This window comes from Anthonomus grandis, chromosome 10 (assembly GCF_022605725.1).
Source record: "Anthonomus grandis grandis chromosome 10, icAntGran1.3, whole genome shotgun sequence".
NCBI lineage: Eukaryota > Metazoa > Arthropoda > Insecta > Coleoptera > Curculionidae > Anthonomus > Anthonomus grandis.
The window spans coordinates 29,405,230-29,424,311 of record NC_065555.1 but is presented as its reverse complement, the minus strand read 5'-3'; the positions used below and the strand labels follow the sequence as shown (position 1 = coordinate 29,424,311).

General features: G+C 36.0%; 1 protein-coding gene across 1 annotated transcript in view; it reads left to right on the top strand.

The window, feature by feature from the left end:
• The window catches only part of LOC126741745 (aryl hydrocarbon receptor protein 1), a 417,955-nt gene that overhangs the window by 375,371 nt on the left and 23,502 nt on the right, over positions 1–19,082 (top strand). Inside the window, exons 6-12 of the mRNA XM_050448292.1 lie at positions 1,587–1,796; positions 1,854–2,041; positions 2,121–2,227; positions 2,288–2,429; positions 6,311–6,472; positions 12,539–12,677; positions 12,732–12,922. Of these exons, the coding sequence (XP_050304249.1) occupies positions 1,587–1,796; positions 1,854–2,041; positions 2,121–2,227; positions 2,288–2,429; positions 6,311–6,472; positions 12,539–12,677; positions 12,732–12,922 (1,139 nt within the window). The remainder of the gene's footprint in view (positions 1–1,586; positions 1,797–1,853; positions 2,042–2,120; positions 2,228–2,287; positions 2,430–6,310; positions 6,473–12,538; positions 12,678–12,731; positions 12,923–19,082) is intronic.

The window sequence follows — 19,082 nt, the reverse complement described above, 5'->3', positions numbered from 1 at the left end:
TTCAGACTCCGATATATCTGCCGGCCGATTATTTTGTGCGGCATATATGTTTGAGAATTGGCATACTTTGGATATAAGAGAATCGTCAAAAAACAATTTTAAAATCTCAATAGGACTTTGATGATTTTCAACTTTATGGGGCGCATTCCAGGCAAATGTTGATTCTGGAATATCACGGTCAGCAATCCAATTAAATTTTTGTAATTTCTTTAGCGGCACAAAGTGAGAAAGTGGCAAATTGTCTTCTTCATCGAAAGAATCTTCATTTTCATCTTCATTTAGACTTTCAGCCGGTGGTGCTCCATCAAAACTAATCTCTGCAGAAACTCTGAGTTGGCTACCAGGAAGATTATCGATGACTATGTTGTCTTCGTCTCCGGAATCCTCATCAGTAACTTCGCCGTTAGCATTTTCCGGTGGAAAGATTGTTATAGTAGCCCCCTGAGATAGGATATCATCCATATCTTCCAATTCTGTTATCAGCTCGTGCAATTTTAATGGTCGCCTATCACTAAAAAGATACAAATAAATAAATTTGTAAATATAAACAATAACATAAAAATTGGGCATTACATTAGGCTAAAGTCCTTTAAAAAGAACAACCCAAAATTCAAAATATTTTTTTCCAAAAATGATAATTTTTCACTTCGAATTAAAAAATCATAACAAAAGATTATAAATATTAAGATTTTAAATACTATATTACACAAAATTTAATAACACTAGATGTACTTACTTCCAATTCGCCATGTTTGCATTTAAAATTATTTTAAACAACAATAACAGCTAAACTATGCTTGCAAAACAAAAAACAGACAGCTAACCTCAAAATTCTGACACGCTTGTCCTTCTTAATAACGACTTCAGTGCTGCCATCTACAGATGAGTTGTAAAAGCTAAGCTAAATCGATAAATTACAGTTACCTTGAAAATGGCTTTTTAAAGGACATTAGCTTTATTTGGGTTAAGATAGGCTTATTTCTAAGATCTCGTATTCTACGTTTATGAAGACGGTTCCATGATGTGATATTATGAAAGTATTGGTATTTACTTGTGAAAGAAAAGGATTTAATTGCCTTTTTTCCATGCTGCGGCACAAATGGCACATATTTACCATCGTAATAGTTCACAAAAATACTCAAATAAGACCTTTTCAACCAAAAACTAAATAAAAAACACAGAACCTCACAAATGCCGAGTGTAAACAGAGCGGTTTGACTTTGACAAGATGACATTTCGCTTATGCTCGCGGTGTTGCCATGTCACTTTTTTTAGAAGCGTTAGAAATAGGAATTTTAATAATTTTTTTTTGTAAAGATGTTCTATTTACTCTTAGAATAGGTTATATCTATTTCTACGTTTTATTTTTAGTCCAAAATTCAATACAAATAATTGATATTATGTGTTAATACATAGCTTAAAATTTCCTCTTTTGGAAATACAACAGAGAATCGGTAAATATTATTGTAAACAAAACACTTCCTTGCACCTGAGCACATGTTGGAACTGAAACAAAGTTGTTGTTTACTGATTCTAGTTTTTTAATATTCTAAGGCATAACCCGAAGCTGTCTTTAATGTTTTTAGTCGGACATAGTCCACCAGTCAGTTTATGAACTGGTTCATTCAGAAGACAGAGAAGAACTTCAAAGGCAACTGATGTGGAACTCCTTCCTTCCACCTGAGTCAGCAAATATGGGCCTTCAGGATGTCCTGAGTCCCGAGAATGCTCACCTTTTGGAACGAAGTTTTACCGTGCGCTTCCGATGTCTGTTAGACAATACTTCCGGTTTTTTGGTAAGCATTTAAATTTGCAAAATGCACAGAAATCACATTTCTTATCTTATTTTCCAGAGGTTGGATATACGAGGGCGAGTAAAAGTGCTTCACGGTCAAAACAGAAAGTCAGAAGAGCCGCCGTTGGCACTATTTGCCATTTGCACACCATTTGGACCGCCTTCGCTCCTAGAGATTCCACAGAAAGAAGTTATGTTTAAGAGTAAACATAAATTGGATCTGGCACTTGTCTCAATGGATCAAAGGTAATAAGAAACGCATCGATTATGTTTATATTATCGTAAATAAAAATTAAGCTCAATGATTTTACATGTTATTTTGCAGGGGCAAACTTCTGTTGGGCTACTCCGATTCGGAGTTGGCCAACATGGGTGGATATGATCTTGTTCATTACGATGATCTTGCATATGTGGCCAGTGCGCATCAAGAGTGTAAGTAGAAGACTTCAGAAGTGTAAGTTGAAAAGAGTAAAACGTGGGTTAAAATTTTAGTGTTAAAAACTGGCGCGTCCGGTATGATAGCATACAGATTCCAAACCAAAGATGGCCAATGGCAATGGCTGCAGACTAGTTCTAGATTAGTGTATAAGAATTCAAAGCCAGATTTTGTGATAAGTACGCACAGACCCTTAATGTAAGTTCGCTTTGGAAAATTTACAGTATATATTTTGTAAATATAAAGTATAGAACGTCTTTATATTCTTATATTGTATGAATATTTCCAGGTCAATGTACACCATTAAGATCTTAATTAGCAGTCATTTTCTACAGAAAAGAGTTAAAGTTTTCTTTCCTAGTTCAAATTGTAATTATGTGACAAGTCTTTTAAAAAAGATTGCTCCTTTTACGAGGTACAATTCTCTGGCTTAAAAGTTTTTCATATAGAATCTTCATCTAGGATGTGGAAATTTTGCTGATTCATTCACACATAAACTGTGGTTTTTTTGTTGTGTTTAGGTACTTTAACACCGACTTTAAGAAGATTACACTATATTAGATCTTAAGTCCTGAACTTTAAAGGACAGTTTTTTCTTAACGTCTCCTCTATAGTTCTGAATGACTCTGATAGTTTCTTAATTATTCTGTTGGCGTAATTCGTGACCTCTGAGTTCCCTCAGTAACACAGTTATGTTCGAAGATACTTTGATTATTCAAATCAACAAGTTTTGTGCTCCCGTCTCTGCTATACAGGTTTGATTTTTTTTTCGGCTAAGAAATCATTTATGAACCCCGCTAGGACGTACCAGTTGGTTCCCTGTACTGCGGTCTGCTCTGTTGCAGTCCTATTGTTTTCCATAGATTTACTTCAGTTTGTTCAGTTGTATTGCTTTTAGAAAGTCCAGTATTTTGCCCAATGGTATAGTTTTTATTTTCTCGGGTTTGGCGTCTGGCTGATCTGGTTGAAGGCTTCGCAAAAGTATAGAATGTGAAAAGTAGTTTCTTCCTCTTCCTCACAACCTCTATAAAGTGGTATCTACTTTCCCAAGTCTATGTAGTTGTTTCCTGCATGGCCTATGAGCTGCCCTGCTACTTTTCGCAGTTGTTACCTGAAGTGGCCCAGTAGCTTCAGCTTCCTGAAGCGTGGGCTGTCCAAAAGTTGTTTGGAGAGTTCCAGCTGTGGCAGTTGTTCCCAGTAGTTTTTATGCTCAAGTTCTAACCAGTGTCTGACATTTCTTTTCCAGGTTTTAAAACCGACACAAAATGTTGTCCACCTTCATTGTAAGTTAGATTATCCTTCTTCCAACGCCATGGTTGCCCATATTAGGTGGTAGTAGTCTGTAGCCTGTTTTGATCTTTGGTAGATCCGCGAGATTCTCCCAGAAGGTTTGTACAGTCATTGACCTAGTCTGAAACTGTCCTACAGCATTTGTTACTGCCTGGTCTCCTTTAATGATTACGAAGCTTCGGCCTCTTGGAGCCCCTTCTCTCATCAGTTGAACACAGGTCTGGATTCCTATTATGCTTGCCTTTAAGTCTATTGCTTCCAGGCCCATTTTCAGCGTGAGTTGCCTGCTCTGTTGTCGATCCTCTAGTACGCCTACTGCTACTCCGATCTTCGATCGTATGGTTGTAATGCACCATATTGAGTAGCCGCCTTACCTAAGACAGGTAACTTATGTGTCTAGTGGTCCCTTTCCCTCTTTAATTACAAAGGGTTTGTCTAACTGTGTGACCTTGGTTTTGTCCGTTTTTAGTGCCATACACCCAAGGTCCTGTATCTTGTCGAATAGGGCATTGTGTCCAACTTTTGTTAAGATCATTTCGCCATTCGACAACAGCCTGTTTGCTCTTGATTTTTCTTTAGCCCGTACTACTAGGTGTAGTGGGCTTACCCCTGTCAGGTTTTTTAGAGCAGCAGTCGCATACCCAGACACGCTGTTATTTATATGTTATTAAGTAATTAAATAACAGTCCTCCTTTCTGCCGGATGCCACCATATTGGTGGTGCGTACATATTGATGAGTCTCACCTTGTTGTATATATTTTACACTATGATGTGTGATATATATATCACACTTGTTGTACACATGCAGTGTATCATTTTTCGTGGGAACCCCCATGATCTGTCGAATATTCTCTTACAGTACATAGAAGTTTTCATCTCCTTGCTTATATTAATTATACATGCTTCTTGTAGCTAAGTTTTTTATCCAGAATCACGCCTAGATATTTGATTATCCGCCAAAGCCCAAGTCTCTTATGGGCTCTAGTTTTCTCCTTTTTGCGAAGGCAACTAGGATGGTTTTTGCGGAATTTACCCTTAGTTCTTCCATGCACTAGTGCTCGACAACGTTCAGAGATTTTGTATTTTTTTTAAATACGTGAGATTAACTGCTCCGATGTGCTAGTAGACAAACAATGCTCCCTTAATGTCTAAGAAGCCTCCTAGAGCGATTTCTTTGTTTTTCAAAGTTTCTCGGCCCTGTCTCTGGGTTATTTCGTAGATTGCTGATTAACAAGATTTACCTGTATGGTAGGCATATTGGTGTCGATGTAGGAGGCTATTTTATAATACATCATCCCGGATATACCTTTCTATAAGCTTTTCCTCTGTTTTCAGGATGGCATGATGGGTATATCATCTATTCCGGGACACTTACATGATTTGAAGCTATCGCTTATTTAACTTTTTCGTAGATTATATCCTTTTTTGCCAGTTACCAGTTCTCCCTTTTGCTCCTGTTTGGAATGACAGGAGTCGTGTATTGGGCCTGTGATTATTGCAGAGTTTTCGATTCTGGGAAGTGTGAGTTCAACATTAAGCCAAGCGTTTCCTCCTTGGTTGTCGTATATTCTCCGTTGGAATTTATGCAGGAATGAAGGGCTATTGCGACCCATGGATATTGCCTTGTGGAGTCTTGCATATGCTAGTATCTTATTTAAGTCCCTGCATAGTTTTCTCCACCCTTCTTTTTATGCCTTTTCATGGCATCATTGTATCTGATTAAGCTATGTCTATAATGATGCCCCAGTTCTCTTATTTCTATTGAAGAGTTTCCGCACTGTTTGCCTAAGCTCACTCAGTCTTGGTTGCACCAGGACGTGTTCTCTGCCTGACATGGTTTCTTAAATGCATCTCTGGTAGCCTCTGTAACTGATTCTGTCAGCACTTCGAGCTCCAAGGTTTACAGTTTTCCAGGTTGTGTCACAATTTCTCTTTATAGAAACTCGTTTCGTTTTCCTGGGATTCCTGTAAATCCTCGAGTTGTATCCGCATATTCTAGTTCGAATCTTATGTACCTGTAATCTGACAAACTGGGCTTATTAGATACATGCCAGTTTATCACAAGCCTCACTTGCCTAGAGTTTGATCAATTACTTTTCTACGGAGTACGTTGACGAATGTCGGCTCGTCCCGCGCATTAAGTATATTTAGCCCTGAGGTTGCACAATAATCTAATAGTCTGGTTAACTCAGCTCTTGGTTCAGAAGTCAAGGTATTAACTTGTAATAACTAATCTAAATCACAAGATAAAAAGAGAATAATAACGTATTTCCTCGTCCTTATACTAAATACAGTTGACCCAAATTTGTGAGACAGAACTGGCTCGAATTCACAATCATGGTGACCGATTAATCCTGAATTGTGTGATGTGCGGTGTTCACTATGCAAAAATATATTTTTCCTCTCAGCAATCAAAGCAAGTGGCTTCTTCAGAGTATCGTCTGAATCTAAAGTCTAATGTAGACGAGGCTTGGGTGTTTCCTAGCTTAGAAATTTTCCGATTTGTAGTTTTTTGATACCAAATGTCAAAACTGTCAAAGATTGTTAACTGATTGTTAGGATTAATTCTATGAAACGTCAAAACAATAACATTGATGGAAATAGCCCAAGATGGATTTTCTTACACAGAAATCTTAGATGAAGAGGTTGTAATGTTAGAAAAGTGATGCACGCGCTATACTTAACATCTGAACTCATCATCTGAATCTACTGCGGCTATCTTAATGGTGTACTTAATTTTTAGATCTATGCATACACACAAGTATATTAAATAATATTTTTTTATTCAGGGAAGAAGAAGGTAGAGATCTTCTAGGTAAGCGCACTATGGATTTTAAGGTCAGTTACCTGGACGCAGGTCTTCCTAATACGTATTTCTCAGAAAATGACCAATTGCTGACGTCTCCAACGCATACGTCAGTACCTTCGACTCCTACTAGAGTAAATAGAAGGTAAATTATTAATGGTTTTTAATTTCAAGTTATTGCATATTTTGATTGTTTATACCTTGCTAGATACAGTGAGGATATTAAGGTACTTTGCTTCGTTACTCGTTGATTTTTGAACTGTTCTTTTTTGACTTATTTGTCTATATTATAACGCAGTGAACATCTAATACTATAGATACTTAAACTTATATGTATGACTTACATGTTCGAAATCTGTCCTTAAGGCATTAGACTCAGTAATTAATTACCACAACACTGTGATGAATCTATTGGATGCTTTCTTTTCAATGATCAAAAAAAAACAAAACCTTTACTTCACTTTAGCATCTTGAAACCTCACAGAAATAAGTTTTTTAGTTCACAAAAGTGAAATGTTTGGTAATCATTCAAATTCCAGGTAAATATTAATATCTTCAAAAATCTAACAATACTCCTAATAGGTTTCAAGAATGTATAAGAACTACTGGAACCATATTATAGAGTTTTTTTGACGAACTAATATATCAGATAAATGACGTTGTAGTTTCCGCCGCAGTCACTTATGACTTATCAAAGGCATTCGACTAGGACCACTATATCCTTTACGATTCTGATCTCATCAAGTGGTTCACTACCATCATCAGGTGTTTGTGAATTCTGAATATTCCGAATACCGCTGAGTGATCTGTGCAGTGCTGCAGGGTATAGTTTACTGATCATTTATTTTTCTGTTATACGTCAACAACCTGACAACTCCTAATATTCGAGAAAAACACACATTCTTTGCAGATGACAACACAATACTCCCCGAACATTAATTCACTGCACCGACAATGACAGGTGATTTTCAGAATGTGAATTACTGATTTGAGTTACGCCTACTATTGCCATTAGTTATATTTTAAATATGGCCATGATAAATAATTGATAACTGCCTATTAGAGCACCTTATTCTAGCAATAACTGGCTAAGATTAGTGATTGGCGAACAGCTTTAGTTCATGGATTACATAAATGTCCTTGGCAAGAAACTGTTAGCCACTCGTTTTGTCGTTGATCAGGAAATTGACGCTGCAATAAATCAATTTATTTTTTCTCAGGTAATGTAGGCAGTACCTTTATGCAAATAATTCTTTGTAGGATAAGGCTGAACCTTCCGAGTCATGGCGTTCTCTTTTTGCCTCGATACAATTGACTTACCTTATTTTCGATGAAGAGTTGTTATTGTAAATCGTTACTCATCAGCAAGCATTAGGGAGGTCTCATATTTTAAACTACTTACATTCACTTAAGAGTTACTTATGGAGGCCCTTCACTGGCAAGTCAATGACCCATTTTACTCAGGTATTAATTACTTTTCTTCCTTATAAGTTTCTTGTGTTACTTTATTTATAACGAAATACATTTTGCTTTAACTATAATTAACTAGACATTTTCATATCGCCAAATGGTTAAAAAATCAAATGTCTACTAATCCTAATAGTTCCTGTGTGGCTTGCAAGTAGTTTTCCTTGCATTGATTTTCCCTAAAGGTATAGTTAAAGATGAGATGGTTTAGTGTTCCTCTTTGTCCACAAATACAGTTTGGATCTTCTATTTGGTCTATTTCTTTAACTTGTGTTTCATTAATAAGGATTACATGCCCTTTTCGTGTACTAATTAGGTATAGTAGGTCCGGTATTTTTTCCTTGATTCCAGTGAATGATTTTCATGTTGTTTTAGAATTCCTCTGATTCGCTGGTAATAGAGTAGTAATTAGGACTGTAGGGCCTTCCATTTGCGAATCTTCCCTGACGCTTTCTAGTTCTTGCCATTAGCTTTGTGTTATTGTTTGTCCATTTGATCTTTGGTTAATTGTCTTTTATGTATTGATTTAGCGTGGTTACGTTTACCTGCGATTGGGTTTTCTCCGGAATTTCCTCTCTTATTTCCTTGTCAACCTCTACTTCCTGGTTTTCCTCTTCTAAGTCTTTCTTTTTTTCCTGTCTGAGGGCCTGAGCACCAGCTGATTGACCTTCCCGCTGAAAGTGATAGTTTATAATGTTTTTGATCCACTGCTGGTGGTATTTACTATATTGTCTTCTTTTTGTCTCCCTAGTTGCGGTAGCTACACAAGTTGGCTCTCTTATATGAAGGTTTTGGTTTTTCACGTCCCGTCTCTCTTGGTTTGTTATGAAGTTGTCCTCGACTACGTTTTTTCTTACTTTCAGTAGTGGAAAATCTGTTTTTGTATGCATAGGCTGTCTCTCTCTCTCTTAGATCTCTGTCTCCTTGGTTTTGTTTATTTTTCTGCTGTGTGTTCGTAGTATTAATGTGTGTCTTTTAGGTATTCTTCGTCGGCCCTCAAAGTAGGAGATATTTTCTATGCCTTAAGTTACTTTATTTCCTTTGGCCTTATGGATTCTGGACACTGGAAGCTGTCTGTTCTATTCGCCTATTCAGAAAATCTATATTTTATGTCTTCTATCATGCATATTACTGTCTCATGCTCGTTTAAACATTTGGCGCATCTTTTTTTACTGCGACAGGTGTTGCTTGAGTAGACAAACCTTTCTGCATCTAATTACTAGACTGGTTGTATATATACATCTACTTTGCTTTTTTAATATTCAATAACCAGCTCCTTTGGTAGTTGTTATCCCTCGAATGTGATCACTGTTTGCGATGAAATGTATTCTATCTTTCCTTCTGTTTTTGTCCTTGTGTTCATGCTTCTTGCTGTTAATATTTTTGCTGGCGTCCATGCAATCTTTTCTAATTCTTCCATTGGTATTTTCTCTGGGATTCCTCTTATTACTTCCTTGACTGTTGCTACGTTGATGGGAATAGTAGCACCAGGGAATAGTAGTTCCATTTCCTTGATAAATTCCGATTAAAAAATTTTTTTGCTGCTATAGAAGTGGTAAATATTGGCAGGGAAGAGAGAAAGGGCTTGGCAGTAGAAACACCAAAGAAATGTGTTAATAAAAGTTTAATTGAAAGGAGAAAACTAACTTTTATTATTAGTTACTAAAGACGTAAAAGTAAACGTAAATAAAGTCGAACTTAAAAGATAGGTTATAAACACCCACAGATGCATAACCGACAGAGGCATAAGGTCGAACTTATCTATCAGTTATTTAACGGAATAATTGCGGAATAATATTTTAAATACTTTCATCAGCCCCTCTATTTAAAATATTTCAAACACTGATTCTTAGCACATAACTGAGTTTTCTTATTATCAGCTGACTTCGTGAGTGAATCAGCTATTTGCTTATCTCTTGAGTCATACTTCGATGCCAAAAGCCCATCACTTATCTTTTCTTTTAAAAAATAGTGTCTAACATCAATGTCTTTGGGGTTCTTGAATAATAAGCCCCAAGAACTGCAAGGTTTTGAGCATGACATAGCCAGTCACTGACCTACGATCATCAACATTGCTGGCCCAGTCAGCATCAGTAAAAACAACTATCAAACTTTTCTTCAAACATCAAACTCCAATTTGTTCTGTATGGTTCCTCTCAAGTATCTAAGAATACGTTTGGTGTATTGGCTCCGGATCTTATGTAAATCTACTCACATTATTCACAGCATATGAAATGTCAGGCCTCGATACTTGTGCTGTGAACAATAGGCTTCCTATAGTTTCTTGACACGGTACATCAGCCAGTTTCTCAATGTCATCTTCACTTTTTGGAGACATAGTTTTGAACAGCTTGTGTTCCAATAAGACTGGACTATCAAAAGTATTACAATCTCACATTTTGTACTTTTTAATTATCTCTTCAATGTCTAACCAGATATTCTGGTTTTTACGGTTCCTAGTGATCTGTATGCCTAATACAAATCTTGCCTCTCCAATATTTTTCATTTTAAACTACGGCATCAGTTTAATTTTTAGGCTGTTTTTCTCTTTACTGCTATTAGAAAACATCAACAAGTCGTCGACATAAATTGCCGCAATTAAAATAACGGTTTCTGTGATTTAGTAGTAAATACACAAATCGGTTTTGGATTGGGTTAGTCCACAGTTCTTCAGGCATTCTTCCAGTTGAAGGTTCCAAATTTTACGGGCTTGCTTCAGTCCATACAGGGATTTACGCAGTCTACAAATCTTGTTTGGTTCAGCAAAACCTTCAGGTTGTAGCATGTAACTCTCCTCTGTAAGATCACTCAGAAAAAAGCTGTAACTGTGTCAAGCTAATAAGCAATATCAAGATCATACTCAGCAGCTATTGCAAGTAAATATCTTATGGAGGTATACTTGATTACTGGAGAGTATGTTTCCTTGTAGTATATTTCCTTTTTCTGACTGCAGCCCTTTATCACCAGCCTTGTTTTGTGTTTCACTACCTTTTCACTGGGATCCTTCTTTACCTTAAACACCCATTTGCATTTCAAAGGCTTCTTGTCTGCTGAATATTCAACTAGCTCCCAAGTTTTATTCTCTAACAAGACAGAATATTCTTCGTCCATAGCTGCACGCCATTTGTCACAGTCTGATCTACTTAAAGCCTCATCTACAGTCTTTGAATTTGCAAATTCTGCTATAGTAGCATAGCTTACTTCACAATCATCTAGGTTCCTTGTTGGCCTTTTCGCATGCTGATTTCTTCTTATTTTTTATTCAGGAACCTCACCCTCCTCTTCTGGAACGTAATCTTCACTCATTATGCTTTCTTTTCCATCTGAAGCACTTAATGTACTTGACTCCGGCTCAGAATCTATGTAATTTTTGGATGACTGAATGACATTACATCAACCTGTGGGTCAGGTTCAACTTCAGGTTCCAGTTCAGGCTCTCTAGAGTCCTTTGGAAATACAAAAAAGTGTTTTTTAACCTTATCTCTTACAATTTTGAGTAACATACTGCTCTTCTCTTGTTCAAGAAATACAACATCCCTAGATATACAAATTTTACCATTCTGTGGGTTGTATAACCTGTAGTCTTTACTTTGTGTGCCCAATGAATATATTGGCAACGGTCTTCTTGTCAAGTTTTTTATGGATATCTTTAGGAATATGTGCATGAACTTTGCAGCCAAAAATGCGTAGCCCCTCTAAATTCGGTTTGGCTTCACTCCAAGCCTCTTCTGGTGTGTTCCCAATCAAACACTTCGTTAGCGTCTGATTTAATAAAGAAACTGAGGTATTAGCGACCTCGGCCCAGAAACTGCTGAGAATCAATTAATAAGCATCTAGTTTTCTCAATAATTGTACGGTTAAGACATTCCGCTTTACCATTTTGTTCGGCAGAATAGGGAACAGTTAACTGATACAAAATACCCGAGTCTTTTAAGAAATTTTGAAAATTAGTACCTACCCATTCACCACCATTGCCTGTACGGAGAATTTTAATAGTCTTACCACTCTGATTTTCAATTGTTGTTTTGTCTTGTTGACTTGATGGCTCTGCTGTAAGGCAATTGTCAGATTTATTATTATTTACCAAAGACGTAAAAGTAAACGTAAACAAAGTCGTACTTAATAGGTTATAAACACCCATAGACGCATAACGGACAGAGGCGTAAGGCCGAACTTATCTATCAGTTACTTAGCGGAATAATTGCGGAATAATATTTTAAATCCTTTCAACAGTAAATTCAACTCCTAGTTTTTTTCTCTTTTTTAGAAATTTTGATGACATTTTCAATCTTTTTCTGTTTTAACTTCCTACCTATATCGGATCCATGTTACTGATGTTTTTTTCCGTTAGGCTTTCTAAAAACACTAGATATAGGCCTGGACTTCTGTATATATATTCGATGTTGAGTTTTTTGACTTGTTTGTTCGGTTTTTGCATTTCGGATGTTTTCGGGGGAGGTAGCACCTCCATTTCAATCGCCCTTGTTTCAACGCCAATGCTTTGCAGGTTTGAAATCCTACTACCTGTTTATTCTCATGCAATTTTATACGCGTAAGCGAATGCAAAGAGCAGAAATATCCCAATAAAGCTCATTAATGGTTCGTTTTAACTTGTTGTACTTTTAATTTAATTTGTTCAGACTTATACGAAAAAAAAACACCTTATCAAAAACCAAACACTAACTTCAAAAAAAAATCTGAAAAGCACTTGTGATCATACTGTATATACAACTTAATTTTCTAGATATAAAACGCAATTGAGAGATTTCTTATCGACCTGTCGAACAAAACGTAAATTGTCACACGGATCAAGTGGTGGACAAGTAACGCCCCCTAATAATGCAGCTGTGACAACTTCTGTGGTGCCCTCTATGCCCACTACAGTAAGTAATGTCAAAAAAATTATTTTAACTAATTTAATTAACATAAATTTCTAGGTGGAATACATAGCAGATGGCTGTACAGCGACATACAATATGTACCCCGCTCCATACGCAACAGCCACGACAGATCACATGAGCTACATGACTCATTCGGCATCGAACTTTAATCATACCCTTTATCCAACGGCAACAGCGCTGGACAATCGGTATCTGACCACGACCGAGAATATTTTTCATCAATATAGGTAAGTATTAAAGAAAATCATAAGGAAAACATTATTTCATGGTATGCGCGAAAACCACTACTTTTATAAATTTTTCATCATTTAAGCTAATATTATGTAAGATTATTTTTTTATTTACTAGAAGTTGGAACGATGTTAGGAGAATTTGAATCAATAGTACCACCATAATTACTACTATTCTTATTTAAATCTATGCCCGTTTCGTCCATAATAAGATACTCTAGATCGTATCTAAACTATCGTTTATTTCAACAGAGTCACTTTCAGTAAAACTCTCTATTGACTTATTTGCAATATTTATTACCTAACTAAATACTACACTTGGTTTTGTTAGGGTTTCTACCATGTATTCAGATTCGATAGACGCATAGAGTTGCTTACCTATTTTCTTACCGATTTCATCACAAAGAATATAAACTTTACCCCTTTTGTTCTTGTTGGATAATTTTGGCAGCGATAAAGAAAAGAAATCAACCACTCTATTGCCGGAATGATTCTTTAGTTGGTTGCAGGTAGCTTCGGTAAGATGCACCAGGGATGAGTGTCCTAGTCTCTGGTTTTCTACCTCTAGTTTAAATAGTAACGAGATAAACTCCAAGTCACAGGTCTCCAATTTATTAAGTTAAAGTCAAAGAATTACACGTTTCGCCCATACTCGGCATCATCAGATCCACTTGTGTATTCAAAAATAAAAAGAACGAAAAAAGAAGCAGAGAACAACACTACATGATACAAGTCAAGGGTAGAAATTTAGCTAAAATTGGTAAAATCGGAATAGTGAATACACAAGTGGATCTGATGGTGCCTAGTTTGGGCGAAACACGTGTAATCCTTTTGACTTTAATTTAATAAATTTGAGACCTGCGACTCGGAGTTTATTTCATTACTATTTAATGTAAGCCGGTCTCTTTGAGAAAAGATGGACTATTTCTTGGTACCTCTAGTTTGTTCTTTTCTACGGTAAAGTGCCTTTATTCTCTTGCAAAAGTCTGTTAATTATTTCAATACCTTTTATTTTGGACTTCAATTCCTGATAATATCTTTACTAAATGATCTACATTTATTAAGTAATTATTGACACTTTGAACTTTATTTGTACTTTCTCTAGTTCTTCTCTAAGAATGCTAATCAGATTTTTTTGTTTAGCAATTTCCCTATTATAATTCTCTTCTGAATTCCGAGATTCAAAAACCCTTAACCTATCAAACTGTCGATGAATTTATCCTTCATTAATATTTCATTTTCTAGCTTTAAGATTTAACAATTTTTAACGCATATTTATCGGAATAGCATATTTTATGTCTATCAATAACGACAAATCGTTTGAGTTTTTCACAACTTTTATGAATAAATTAAAACACACCTTACAAAAATAGTTATTAGTTTCTTTAGGTTTTTCATAAGAGTTGAACAGTGATTCCATTATTATTAATTTATACTATTCGGTAGAAACAATATTAGAAACTGCTTTTGTCTTTCACATTCAATTTTTACGGCCACTGGTTCCAACGATGGCATGTATATATGCCCAGAAAACGATCGCCAATTGTCACGTTTCACATTCCCTGTCCGAAATATTTTCGGTTTGTTTTAATTTTTTCAACCATTAAATTTTAATATTAAATTGCAGTCATTCACTTAAATAACACTTTGTAGTAGACAGAAGTATAATCAACTGGCACAAAATAAATTTAGTCATTAAAAAGAATTATTTTTAACTAAAATTGCCAAAAAGCAAAAACACCACAATACCGACACAAGACGACTATCTGACCATAAGCCGAATTTACACGTGTCAAGTAGCTAAAGCAAGTTACTAAATCAAGTAGCTAAATATTAGTCCTTTTGTTTTTGTGAGCGTTTAAATGATTTGTTGTTTAGTGTTGATAAGACATGGCCGGAAAAGTTACGCGTGCAACAGTGCGGAATTGTATTTTAAAAGTATGTGGCGAGTTATCCGAAATATTTGCAGAAGAAATCCAAAAAGAAACGTTGCTGGGTGAGAAAATGGCTGAGTCGAAGAGAAATATATGGTGCTTCATCTACTTTATTAAGAGAATTAGCAGCTGAAGACGTACCAGAATTTACAAATTGGCTGAGGCTGTCTAAAGAACATTTTGATATATTGTTGGCTCAAATTGCTCCTCAAATTACGAAAAAGAATACTGTAATGAGATCAGCTATTCCAACTAGAATAAAATTGGAAATCACATTGTCTTATTTAGCCACAGGAATTAGTTATGGAACTTTGCAGAGGTTATTTCGTGTGTCAACACCTGCAATCTCCAAATTTATACCCAAGGTGTGTGATGCTATTTATGAAAGTCTGAAAGAATATATAAAGGTATTATTTTTAAATATTTTTATAACGAAGAAGTTGTTGATGAACAAAACATGTTAAATGTTGGAAAAAGCTTTTGCTATTATCTGTGATCGTACAATATCATCGGCAACTGATTCTGCACGAGTTATATTTGTGGATCCATCGCTATGCGAAGAATGCATGTCGGAATATGTAGGGGACTGCAGTGGTGTATAGATGGAAGATGAGGCATGAGCACTACTGGTATCTGCATATGTGTCGTACTGGTTACTCTGGGCCTGGAGGTCTTGTAGTTTAAAACTTGTCAGAACAGGCTGAATGCGTTCCTGTGCTTGTATGGTGGAAAGAGGAGTTAACGTCATTAATTGTGCAGCAACACTGCGGCCAAAAGCTATGTAATCATGCTCATTGGCAGGTTCATGTGTCATGGTTTCGCTTATTTTTTTTAGGTCGTTAACTACTGCAGTAACTTGCGTCAATTTTGACGTAGTTCTACTTTTTTTCTGCGGTACTTCCTGAGACGTTGCGTTTTTTGCAGCCATTATTTCTTCTTCATTTTCTCGTTTTTGTTCATTAACTTCTTCTTCGCGTTGTATCTGAAATAGAAAAAAATATTTGTACCGTATTAGCCAAACTCATATACTTGTAGGTAATACTGATAATGCAACCAGTAGTAAATTTCATATTATTTTAGGTGCCGGAGTCCTAAGAAGAATGGAACGTTATTGAAAAGGGATTTCGTTTGAAGTGGAATTTCCCCAAATGTTACGGTGCGATTGATGGGAAACATGTGACGATTCATGCACCGGCAAATTGTGGCAGTGAATTCTTTAATTATAAGGGTACTAACAGCATTATTTTGTTAGCTCTGGTAGATGACAACTATTGGTTTTCCTATATAAATGTTGAATGTCCTGGAAGACAATCCGATGGTGGAGTTTTCCAACAATCGTCTCTATTTGAAGCCCTAGAGAATGGTTTATTACCACATGGTGGTTGCATTACCGGTGACGATGCATTTGCACTGAAAACGTATTTGATGAAACCGTATTCAAAAGTGGCACTTTCGGAAAATCAGAAAATATTCAATTACCGCCTTTCGCGGGCAAGACGAATAGTAGAAAATGCTTTCGGAATTCTGCTTAGCAGATTTCGCATTTTTGAAAAGCCTATGGCATGCTTACCAGAAACTGTGGATAAAATTATTAAGGCCTGTTGCGCAATACACAATTATTTGCGAATCACTTCTCATAACACTTACACACCAAGTGGATCGTTAGATGAAGAAGATATAGAAAGCGGTCAGGTTAGACTAGGTTCGTGGAGAAATGAAACTAATACTCCCTTGCCGTCAATAAGAACCTTAGGGGGTAATCATTCTTCAAGATGTGCAAGAGAACTACGAGATCGACTCTGCCAGTACTTTATGGGCGAAGGTGCGGTGCCATGGCAGTAACGGATGATATTTTGACTGTACTTTAATATAAATAATATAATATGGAAATTATTGTTCGGTATACGTGTTTTCCTTATGATAAGAGAGTTTTAAGAAATGATTTTCTATTATTTTTCTATAGGGTTTTATATAAACAAATTGATACTTACGGGTTAGGGGACAGGAAAGACGTATATCGGATTAATTAAAATTATCCTGCGTAAGCCTCTTATTGTCCTCTACGTTACGTAAAAATGTGTCCATTTCCTTAAACCATTTTACACTGGGGACATAAATATCCTCCGATTCTGCTACTGACTTCATAGAGTCCCTTATTTTCTTTTTTTCTTGAGAATAAGTTGACCTCAACGCCCGTATTATGTTCTTGATTTCAGGCACTCCGAATTCTTGTATCCCCATGATCTCCTCAATTTTCTTATACGCCGAGACCCGAGCTTGTTTATTTTTGTAAATGGTAGCCCTTGTATCCCATAAGCATCGCCTTTCTCGATACTCTTCTACAAATTTTATTGTTTCTTCACTCCAATGACACATTTTTAAAACACGCCACAAATAAAAGAAAAATCAACGTCGCAGTCTGTACTTATGAACTCGACTAAAAAACCTGTCTACACTTGTTTAGTCGGCGATTTAGTTTCTAGAAAATAAAGGTGGCAGAGACAACTTGCTCAAGTAAATAGAAATTGTTTCTATTTACTTGACTAAACATCTTACTAAATTAGGTACTCGCGCAAGTACTAAATCAAGTTGTTTACACCATACAAGTAACTAAATTTAGTAACTTGCTTTATTTTATTTATTTTATTTTAATTACGCCACTCCACAGAAAAAATTCCAATTATTGAGTGGGGGAAAAAATACAATATTATACAAATTACAATCCAAAACTAGAGAAAAAAAAAGAATACATTATTAATAGCAATAGTTTCCTACAATATTATACAATACTTGAATAAAAAATAATTTTGTTTATGTCTACTATCTAGGAAAAGCGTACTCTTTTAATTTCGGACAAACTGCAGTTGAATATGTCATATTGATCCTGAACAGAATTAAAAGTGCCACATGCTCTACGCATTGGAGAATATTTACAAATATTCGTTCTAGGTCTAGATAGGTAAAATGTTTTAGAATTTCTAGATGATATGCGGGGCACATGAAGATTTACATGTCGTAATAAGTCTGGCGAATCAATTTTATTATTAAGAAGTTTAAATAAAAATTTCAGATCAGCAGATTTTCGCCTCTCCTCAAGACTACTAAAGGAGTACCTTTCTAGTAGGCGTTGATGTGAAAAACCAATTTCTGGGTACACTCCGTCACATTTATATGAAAGGAACTTTAAGAATTTACGCTGAACATTTTCTAGTTCATGTAAATGATTCATATAAAATGGTGACCACACAGAAGAAGCATATTCCAGTATTGATCTCACATAAGAAAAATACAAAATTTTAAGACTAAAGATATTATTAAAGCTATGTGCGTTCCTAATGACAAAACACAGCACTCTGTAGCTCCGATTAACAATGTCCTGAATGTGTGGCTGAAAGGAAAGAGTGCTGTCGAATGTCACCCCCAAATCCTTGAACTTCGTTGATCTCGGGACAGTCTCACTGTCCATAGTATAGTCATACATAATCAGGTTTTTCTTCAAAGAGTAAGAAACAACTTTACACTTGGCAGCATTAAGAGGAAGATTGTTATTTTTGCACCATGCATTGAGGAGATTAATATTATTTTGCAATTCCATACAATCTAAGATACTATTGATGCCATAATACAATTTTGTATCATCCGCATATAACAAACTATTTACAGTGAGCTGTTCCGATATACTATTAATAAATGTGTTGAAGAAGAGCGGCCCCAATATGGAGCCCTGTGGAACTCCAGACGTTGCAACAATCTGAGCCGAACTACAGCCATAACATTCCACGTGCTGAAGACGACCCGTAAGATAAGAGCTAAAAAAGTGTATTAGGTGAGAAGAAAAGCCGTAGTTTTGGTCAAGATTATTTAGAAGAATACCATGATCCACACGGTCAAAAGCCTTCGAGAAGTCTGTATAAATAACGTCAACCTGTGACCTGGCATTTATTGACTCTGGCATTGACTATTAATTGGCAGATATATGTTCTGTAAGACAAACTAAGTTTGTGGTGGTAGATCTACCTTTCATAAATCCATGTTGACGATGATCTATAAGACCCCTCATTGAAGGAAATAAGGCCGAATGAAGAACACGTTCAAAACATTTAGAAAAGTTGTTGATTATTGTAATTGGCCGATAGTTCTCGATGAGATTTTTATCATTTTTTTTGTGTACTGGAATTATCTTTGATGACTTCCAGAGGTTCGGGAAACATTCTTGTTTTAGA